The sequence below is a fragment of the Pungitius pungitius genome, chromosome 8, assembly GCF_949316345.1.
Source record: "Pungitius pungitius chromosome 8, fPunPun2.1, whole genome shotgun sequence".
Classification (NCBI taxonomy): domain Eukaryota; kingdom Metazoa; phylum Chordata; class Actinopteri; order Perciformes; family Gasterosteidae; genus Pungitius; species Pungitius pungitius.
The window spans coordinates 19,573,148-19,583,264 of NC_084907.1; the positions used below are offsets into that span (position 1 = coordinate 19,573,148).

Sequence of the window (10,117 nt, forward strand, 5' to 3'; positions counted from 1 at the left end):
AAGGAATTTCACTTTAAGGTTGTAAACCGCTGTAAACCGCTATAGTTCCAACTATAAAGAATGATTACCACAAAAAATATATAAGAATGTTAGTATACATTGAAGATGCTTTGTAACAGTCTTCAGGTGCGTAGTGAAATTAAATGTATTGCCAATTGAAGTGTGGCATCAAATGGAAATACTCAAGTACAAGACCTAAACATTTTTATTAACTGTCCACTGCTGTGAATAACCATGGCGGTTTTCTTTTTAAATTTAAATTGAGATTTTGCCATGTTATAATAATAATGCAGAATAATGCGTGGGACCTGATGATGATCTGATGATGATGATGTGACATTTGGATTTACGTAAACAACGCTGAACAAAAATGTGTATTCTTAAAATGTTAATAACAATGTTTACAGATGTTTTAGTAAGAATAGAGCACTCTTATTTTTGAAAGTGTGTAGGGATGAGTCATAAAGTGACCACTTCTGGAAAAATGGCTCTTGTACAGTGTGGAAATCTGGTTGTGATTTGGGTTTAGTGTATGAGATAGTAAATCCCATACACAAAACAGTCATTCTGTGGCTTCATGGCACATTAACTTCCAAATTTTACGTTTTGATCTACTCATCGCTGTCCTGCAACTCAGTAAAGCGCACATCTGTATTCAGTGTGGGGTTGTTACTTTGTCATTCATTGTGCACCCCGCACCCCCATTAACCTCTCGTAGTTGCAGAGTGCTTTGCACATTGTTGTAGTAATTTATTGGGGGCTACTGGCATGTCCCTTCATGTGTACTGCTGATCGCTCAAACCCCTCAACAATTAGGGGTGGGCCTGTGTTTATTGTTTGAGTTCAAAGGTGGAGGGATTACAGGATTTTACCACTTTACCTTTGGACTGATCATTAAGCTTTACACTTAGTGATGAGGACATTCCATGTTCACGGCGTTGGAGCACCGTCACAATACTTCTCAAATGGGATTTGGAAAAAATAATGTAATGCATGGCTGCCAGGCTACTGCTCAGAAATAATAACAAAAAAAAGTCCGCTTTCATCAGTGGCCAAACATTAATGTTCAAACAAAGGACGCAGTAATGGGACAATTTGGTTTCGAAAGGGTCCACACCCTATGTTATTAGCAAGATGTAAAAGTGCAATTCACGATAGGACAATGAGCTCTGCTCCCTCGTTGACTCTCCCCTACCAACTCTCCCAATCTTTCCAGTATTGGTTTATCCCACTCTAAACCCCTCCTGCCCCTCCCCTGACACAGCGCCTCGATAAAAATCCATTCCCAAACTCCCATCAAGCGGAGTACACCACCAGCACAACGCGCAGCAGCAGATGATGAGGGAATGCTGTTGGTAGAGGACGGTGTTTTACTCCTACCACGAGGACGGGAACGGGGCACGCGAGAAGCTCATCCAAGTACTCTCAACCAGAGCCGCGCGTAAAAATGGTAAAAATGGTGACAAGCGCCTTGGCAACGATAACTATCCTCCAGTCGTGGGGTTACTGCGTGATGGCCTCGCAGGTCGCCTTCTCCAACTTCTCCGTGGACAACGAGGTGCGCTCCAGCTTCATCCAGCGGCGGCTGCGGAGCCAAGAGCGCAGGGAGATGCAGCGGGAGATCCTCTCCATCCTCGGGCTGCCGCATCGTCCGCGGCCGCACGCCCACACCAAATACAACGCAGCCCCGATGTTCATGCTTGACCTCTACAACACCATCTCTGCAGACTCGGAGCTGCCCGGGTACTCTTACTACAAGCCCGTTTTACCGACCCAGGTCTCCCCCATGCTCACCCCCCAGGACAGCCGCTTCTTGGATGACGCAGACACAGTGATGAGTTTTGTCAATCTCGGTAAGTTTACAATGTGGACACGTGCCTTATTTTCAGTTTGAACATAATGTTCATGTACTTGTTTATGTCTGTGAGTGTCTTGGCTTTACTAAATATTACCCCAGGAAGTTGATTTACTATGATAATGCTTTTTTCTTTTTCTTATAAGGGAGTGTTCTTTTAAAAAATGTCCAGATAATCAAGTTATTTCAATGTTGACCATTCCAGTTTTATCCGATTGAACCCAATTTCGAATTATTTCCTCCCTGTTGATATTCAGCCACCACAGAGTGCATTGGTTAAGTGTGTGTTTGAGCCAGAATTGTGGCTTTTTTGGGGCACTTTCTTTACTCAAGATCAGGCATTATGCATTCCAAGCTGTAAATGTTATGACAACATGCCTCTATCCGATTTCACCAGAATCCCTTCAAAGCTTTGGGGGGGGAGAGGCTTTAGCATAGCTTTGTTTCGCATGGCAAGCAATTGGACAGGCATTTCTAGACCTCTAGGGAGTGAGAGTCAGGTTAGATCAAGATACAAACTGCATCAAAACATGCGCTATTGTTGTTGTAATCCCTGATAGTGCAGGTGCTTGCGTTGGCATTCCTGCAGTCATGTGTGTGTTTGCTTGGTAAATCACGGTGGTCACAGGTGGGGTTTTTTTTTGGGCCGACGCAGACAAAACAGAAATTATTAAAGGCAAATCCTTCCTTTGTTTCCCTTGGAGACTCAAGGTTGGCTCTGATGTCACCACGCAGTAGACGGCATGGCCTGCGGCTCTTGTCCGGATGTGGTTACATTCAAAACCAACCTGTGTCTTTTTTATGCCCCCCCCCCCCCCCCCCTTCAACCTGAGGAGGAGGGTCATAGGTCAAGCTCAACAGATGATGTTTTTTCATCTGAGATACAGCTTAAGGAAACCTTAAATCCTTTCCCTTGTGTTCGTATGCCATTGAAATGGAACCGAGGCCTTTAAAAATGGAGCCATTTAGACATATTTTCTTGCCCATAAATGTGGAGTTAATACACAACTTTTGAAAGCTTAAAAGGATTAGAAACAGAACATTTCATGTGGGCTTGTACTTCTAACTGATGGACTGAAGCAAATGAGATCTGGAAACATTGTTTTAAAAATCAGAAAAGCAGACTGCTGATGTTCCACATCTGTAAAACGAAGGAAATGTGCAATATTTCTGTCTCGAGCCCACCACGTCCTCCTCCTGTGCTGATGATTGGCACAGGTTTAAGCTCCCACAATGTGCTGCAGTGAGTCTTGGTGGTCCTTGATGACCACTTCAAGATTGCTGGATTATGGTATTTCCCTTCCAAAGACCACAACTTCCAGTGTGAGGGGAGAGCTGCCGTAGAGCTGCTCCGCCCCAGTGCACACAGGTACATCATGCATCAAATCATGTTTTCATCCACCCAGTATGACATTGATCATGGGACAGGAAAATAATCGGGAAAAGTTCAAGTGAAAGGATTTTTCCTTTGTTAGACTATAGTTGCAAAGCTTGTCGTATTGAAAAGTCTACACACTTCATCACATCCCTGCCCACATGTTGATACACATGGCTGCATGTGTTTACTTCTGTTAGAAAGCCAAACCACGCGTCATACTTGAGAAACACCAGCAGGAAGCATTTGACTCATTGTCATGCAACATTAGACAAGGCAGCTGCTATTGCACTGCACATTTGTGATTCCTCTTGTATTATTTTTTATAAAGAAATACATCAAATGTAGCGCATTGGACTGACTCAACACGCGATCATGTCGGTTGTTGCTGTCACATGCTTTCGGTACAGGCTTTTCTTTGGTGCGTTGACGTAAACGCACACCTGCATGGGAAACAGTGCAATGAGCAGTAATATCACTGGCTTTAATGAAAGAGGTTACGCAATGCTTTGCAGCTGGAGGAATCAGCCGGTGTGTCGCCGGAGAACAGTATGTGTGTTGTGTCTCTTAGAAAAAGCGAGAAGAAATGTGTTTGTCCTGTTAAGCTGACCTCTAAGAGGCCTAAGGAGATCATACTGAGAATTCCTTCCCCCCCTCACCCCCCCCCCCACCAGAAAATCCCATTAACTGTCTCATTATTTATTCATTGTGCGCAAAATAAGTCAACCTCTGACCAAACCGAAATCAAATCATTTGTGGGTTTGTCGTTGATCAGCATGCGTTCTAAATTCTGTCCATAAGAATGTGTGGATAAGGGAAATATTCATGCAGCAAAGTTCTTTTTGGTGGCGTCAATAATCTGCAACGGAACTGCATGAGAAACATTGTGGAACTTGTCCGTGCATGCAAACAGGAAACTTGAAACTTTGAAAATGAAAGTCTGAGCTTGAATGAAATGAAATGAAAATATCTTTGTTTAACAATGTATACTTTTATTTTCGTGCAGATCTGGTGATACATTAAACCACCCATGCTCATGCTGATGGGTGAAAAATAGAATTTGCCACAAAATTGCAATAAGTTAAAGATAGCTTTGTGGCTGTGTGCCCCCCCCCCCCCCCCCCCCCCCCCCAGTGTGAGGAGTAACCTGAAGTGTTGAAATGCCTCCCAGAGGGAAGTTTGCATATCTGAGGTCTGATCTCTACAGCTAATGGTCCCTAACATAAACACACCGAGTCCTTACAAGCAATTATTGCTTTCATAAAAACACCCCTCGTTCCCTTCCGCCATTTAATTGCGGTCAAACAAATGACTAGCAGGGCTCAGAATGCACTGCTCTTAACGATTACCGGCTTGTGTGTGTGTTTCTGTGTCGTTAGAAATGTTTTTAGAAGACTGTGAGTCAGTGTGTACGTGTGTGTGTGTGTGCGTGTGTGCATATGAGTGTGCCCTTTTGTGTTTCCAGTGTTTAGGCGCTGTGTGTTTGGTTGTCCGCGCACTGAAACAATAGAGGACCATCGTTGGGAGTGCAGGCTGATGTCACGATGATGTCATCACGCACGCCCGTGGGGCAGGACGTCTTCAAGGAGGTGACTAATCGTCGCTCCGCTCTGGAACACCTTCACCAGGGACCTCGGCTGCTCTCTCTCTCTCTCTCCAAGGACAAACACATGGGCTAACGCTGTAAAAACACGGCACTGGAAAGCTCCGGGAAGCTTTCGGGGTCTCTCTGACCACCGTTTGCCCGTGGAAAGTCTGAGAGAGCTTCAGCCGGGCCCAGGGCGGGGTCGGAAACCCCGCGGTGCCCCCGTTCGACTGCTGCTTTGCTCCATCCTCTGCGCTCACATACATGGCGAAAGGATCAGGGGGCTGTGGGTGGTACGGACTCTGGTAGCTAAGTCACACATAAATTCGTGTGCGTTTTCAATGCTTTTATGTGAGTGTGTTTCGTAAAAAAAAGCACGCTGGCAGCTGCGGTTTTCCGGGCAGTGCCTTAAAAGGCCCTTTTCTTGTGGTCTGCACCATGTGTGCAATTTACACAGGGGAGCCAAACTGAGCCCTTTTTCTCCCCCACACATATTGGCACGTATGGCAGACCTAACCGATGTTTAGATCAATGGCTCAGAGAGCTGCATGTTTCCCATTTGTGACCGAGTGCTTCCGAGATGTGGGCAGAGAGACACACATCAGAGCAACATTTGATTGGGTGACAGTTTTGACATGTGTGTGTGTGTGTGTGTGTGTGTGTGTGTGTCAGTTGATGCAGGCAACAATAGGTCACTTCTCATATGTGTGTAATTATCTGGTGGATTACAAACAGAGTGTTCTGATAAAGCACATCAATCAAATGTTGATTAATCGCCTCAGTTGGTTCCTCTTTTTTTTTCTCTCTCTCCTCCCAATAGTCAATCAGGATCCTTCGCACCAGCAACACAGAAGAGAATTTCGGTTCGACCTTTCCCGCATTCCTGAGGGTGAAGTAGTCACGGCAGCGGAGTTCAGGATTTATAAAGATTTCATGCGGGAACGCTATGAGAACGAGACATTCAGAGTCAGTGTGTACCAGGTCCTGCACGAGCCCCCAAACAGGTATGGATGGGGTGTTTTTTTTCTACAACTTCAAATAATACAAGTCCTGCATTTAAATCTGTGCTCAAGAAAAAGTACAATAGTAATAACATCCAAGTATACTTCAAAGTACCAAAACGTAGAGTCCAAGGTAATTCATTGCTTGAGAAGAAATTTGAGTTTTTATCTGAATCAGTAAAATTACTAGTATCTGAAGATATTAAATAAATGTAGTGGAGTTAAATAATACAATGTTGCCTCTGTGATGTAGTGAGTGGAGCAAACAGAAATACCCAAGTACCCCAAATGTATGCTGGGATCAGTTAACTCAAATGGTTCATATACCTTTTACTAACATGAACCAAAATGTCACGTGATTATCGCAGAAGAGAAAATGACGGTCCGGTGCTGTCATGGGGCAAATAGTCATATTTCATGGTCCTCCCATCCAATTTTTGTGGAAATCATTTCACTTAAAAAAATACATTTCAAAGAGACACACTGGAGTTCCATGAAGCCATTAGAATGGACACAGAAATGTCTATGTCTGCACACAGAGCGACGGCATGGACATTTCAGTCGGAACCAGTCTGAAGGTGTCTATTTCGGTTCCCTGGAGACACAGGTTTTCACAAACAGTGACCCCGTTCCCAGGTCCCAGTGCCCCCTGTCTGTCAACAGTTTACATAGTGACTATTTGCATAGTGGAAAAGTTCCTAAGACATCTTTCAGGGGAATACTTTACATTTTATTTTCAGTGGTGTGAGCACCAACAATGAGCTTAAATTATCCTCTGTAATATTAGAGCAACTGTCTCCAATATTACAGACAGATGTCCCAAAAGCCACGTTGAAAGCAAAACCTGCACGTTTTTTCCATTTTCTCATTCGGTGTGAGCGGACCCCGTCAAATCGGTTTTATTTACATATTTTTTTAAATAGAGTCATCAAAGCTTGTTTCAGTGATGCACAGGATTCTCCTCTCGTGCCCGTGGGGTTGAGTTCCATCAAACACCTCGTGCCACTGTGTGTTTTCCTTGCGCTGGCCGCTGTGTGTGTGTGTGTGTGTGTGTGTGTGTGTGTGCGCGCGCGCTCAGCTGTCCGCTCGGGCCACGTCTCTCTGCATTTCCCCACTTGGTTCTTTCTTGCCGATGTCACTGTCAGCACCGAAGCTGTTTACACAGACATTAGTGTCAATTACACAATTATTCTGCCGCAGAGCGAGTGTCACAGCGCGCACACACACAGTCCCCAGGAGACGGCGAGCGGTGCTTCTGAAACCCCTGGAGGCATCCTCCACTCTGTTGCCCTGACGCAGGCAGTCCTGCCTCCACGTTCCCCTGCCCGTCACGCTGCCGGCCTCGGCGCTCTCTCACGCTGTTTTTTTGAAACTGTAATTGGATAACGGCGTGACCCCGATGACCCCAGCGAAGAATACCCAGACCTCACACACGTCGGGTCCTTTTTCTCAGAAAGCAAAAGCCGAGCGCCTCCCACGCTGTGAAGTCCCCCGGAGCAGGAGGAATCATGTGCTGCAGGCGGTAGATTCGAAAGTCCTTTCACCCCCCCCCCCGGCGTTAAAAGGTGGCGACGCCATTGTCATTCGCAGACACGCAAAGGCCAATCCACTCAGACGAGCAGCCGGCAGGACCAAAGGCAGAGACGTCTGCCCGGGGGCCCGCGGCTAAGTCTGCAAACAAAGCCATTGTCTGCGAATCTCTTCCCCTTAAGACGGCGCGTATCAGTGTGGGAGATCCACTCCGGGCCGTTGGGAAGGTGCTGCTTTGATGGGGGGGGCCGTTGGTTCGTAGGTGGATACGTGATTCACATGACAGACAGTTATATATTTTCTGTTGTTTGGATTTGATTTAACAGTTAAGTTAAACAGTGGTCTCTCAGCTTTCCTTTTAAGTGGTTTAAAACTCACATCTGATAAAGTTGGAATGCCCACATGGTTAAACAAACTTAATCAAAAGTGATTGGGTGTGAATTGGCTGATTGGGACAAACTAAAGGATTAACTTATCTTTTCATGCTTTAAATGTGGTTTGTCCCACATGCATCAACCTTCTAGTCGTATTAATAACTTTGTCTTAAGAACTACATTCCACTTTTGGATGAATGGGGAAATATAGAGATTAGAAAAGTTATAATTCCTACACGGTTCAAGGGTTTAGTTATAAACACTTTTAAAACCAAAGCTGTTTCTTTCATCGTTATCTTAGCTAGCATTGTTCTCCAAACACAAATATGGGACCACAAATTTAGTTTTTTAGCTTATTAAAAACACATTTTGCATGACAAACTGCATGACAGCTGACCCTTTCCCTATGCATACCATACACTTGGAGATGTTCTCATACACACCAGGCAGCGCTTGCTTTGAATTGGCACTTCTTTCAAAAAATGAAAAGGAATTTGCAGAAACTTAAAAAGAAGACGGCGGTAGTAACAAATCACAGAAGACATTTTGTATAACGGGAAAAATGTAGAATATGTACATCTGCAGCCAAACAAGGATACTCAAATACATATTATATTATTCAAAAACCTGCTTTGGCACTCAATGCTTTCAACCTTGAAATGCCTGGAATCCAATGACATGCCGTCCTCTCCTCAGCAAAGTGGAGCTCTTTCTGCTGGACCAGCGAGACGTGTGGGCTACAGACGAGGGCTGGCAGGTCTTTGACCTGACCGTCACCATTAACCTCTGGCTGGTCAACCCTGAGCAGAACCTGGGCCTGCACCTGGTCCTGGAGGACAGGCACGGTCAGTCAGTGCCATACATAAGACTCATAAGGGGAGCAGCAATACAGACTTTGTCTGGAGAGATGATCTAATGCTTTCTAATCCTGTGGGGAAAAGCACCACCGCCAGTTGATCACCCAGTAAAAATATCAGTAATGATTGTTTAATAGAGACCTCCATGTGTGTTACATTCATCTTTGGCGTTTGGTCGAGTCTCTCATCGGTGTCGTTGACCCGCTCTCCCGTTACAGGTCAGAGGAGGAAGCCAAGACTGGCGGGGATGGTGACAGGAGGCGGACCTCAGGAAAAGCAGCCCTTCATGGTTGCCTTCTTTAAAGCCAACGAGGTGCGCTTCCGCAGCATCCGCTCTGCCCACGGCCACAAGGGGGGGCGCCAGTCCAACCGCTCCAAACCCCAAAGGACCGTCCAGGACGCACACAAGGCAGTGGAGGCGGCAACAGGTGCCCAAACCCTTCAAATCTCACCATAATCAACTCCCGTTTAAGTGACTATGATCAACTTTAACATTTGTGTGTATCCTCATGCTTGCATGTTTTCCATTTCAGAGAACCGTGGTATGTCCAAAGAGGGATGTAAGAAGCATGAGCTGTACGTCAGCTTTAGAGATTTGGGATGGCAGGTATACTATCTATTATTTTGATCTCATTTGTAGTATAATTTCACTTAATTTCGTGTCCAAAAGTGACAATTCAATGAGATTTGCTGATGGTTTTAATGTGAGCAGGACTGGATCATCGCACCAGAGGGCTATGCAGCATACTACTGTGAGGGGGAATGCGCCTTCCCTCTCAACTCCTACATGAATGCCACCAATCATGCCATTGTGCAAACTCTGGTAAGTCCCGGGGCAGCCCCCACGGCAACGGCACTCTCACTGCGGCCTCCATTTCCTGTGATGATTAATTCATGCTCCTTCTGACCACAGGTGCACTTCATCAACCCGGACACTGTGCCCAAGCCCTGCTGTGCCCCCACGCAGCTGCACGGCATCTCCGTGCTCTACTTTGACGACAGCTCCAACGTCATTCTCAAGAAGTATCGCAACATGGTGGTCAGAGCATGTGGATGTCACTGACCAACCCCCCCCCCCCCCCCCCTCAACCCCCCCCCCCCCCCACCCCAATCTGCACGGGAGCTCTGCAATTTTTTTTGGAGGGGGCAGGGGGGGTATTTAATAAAGGCGGAAGAGAAGGAACCAGCGACAAGAGATGATTGACTGGCTGGCCGCCATGGGAGCTTCTGCCACGGAACCAACTTGAGATCAAACTGGCGTTCTGTGTCTTCATGAGCAGCTGAGTCTCCAATGCAGCACCGACCACGACCACCGACCAAATAGAGCGATTGGTAACAGAAGAAGAGGGGTTTCTTTTTTGCTTTCTCTTCTTTTTCGACGAGAAAAAGTCCACAGAAAGGAAGCCCCAAGCAATGTGGAGTTACTTCAGAACAGTCAGAAACATGACATTTTAAAGGAGAGAAGAAAAAAAAAGCTCATGAAAATCTAAATCTCCACCTTCCTGTCGGACCACTTGCACCTTTGCCTTTGCCACAGCTG

The 10,117-nt window shown here is 45.9% G+C and overlaps 1 protein-coding gene across 2 annotated transcripts; it reads left to right on the top strand.

The window, feature by feature from the left end:
- The first annotated feature begins 813 nt into the window (after positions 1-813).
- Positions 814-9,656, top strand: LOC119229401 (bone morphogenetic protein 7-like). Of its 2 annotated transcripts, none has more exons than XM_062563938.1 (7): positions 814-1,853; positions 5,636-5,819; positions 8,417-8,617; positions 8,815-9,005; positions 9,111-9,184; positions 9,290-9,400; positions 9,491-9,656. In XM_062563938.1, the coding sequence occupies exons 1-7, from the start codon at positions 1,448-1,450 to the stop codon at positions 9,638-9,640; spliced, it is 1,317 nt and encodes a 438-aa protein (XP_062419922.1). In that variant the 5' UTR covers positions 814-1,447; the 3' UTR covers positions 9,641-9,656. The 2 variants fall into 2 exon arrangements, with proteins under 2 accessions (XP_062419922.1, XP_037345584.2); XM_037489687.2 differs by having other exon boundaries at positions 8,417-8,565; positions 8,796-9,005.
- Positions 9,657-10,117: the final 461 nt, after the last annotated feature.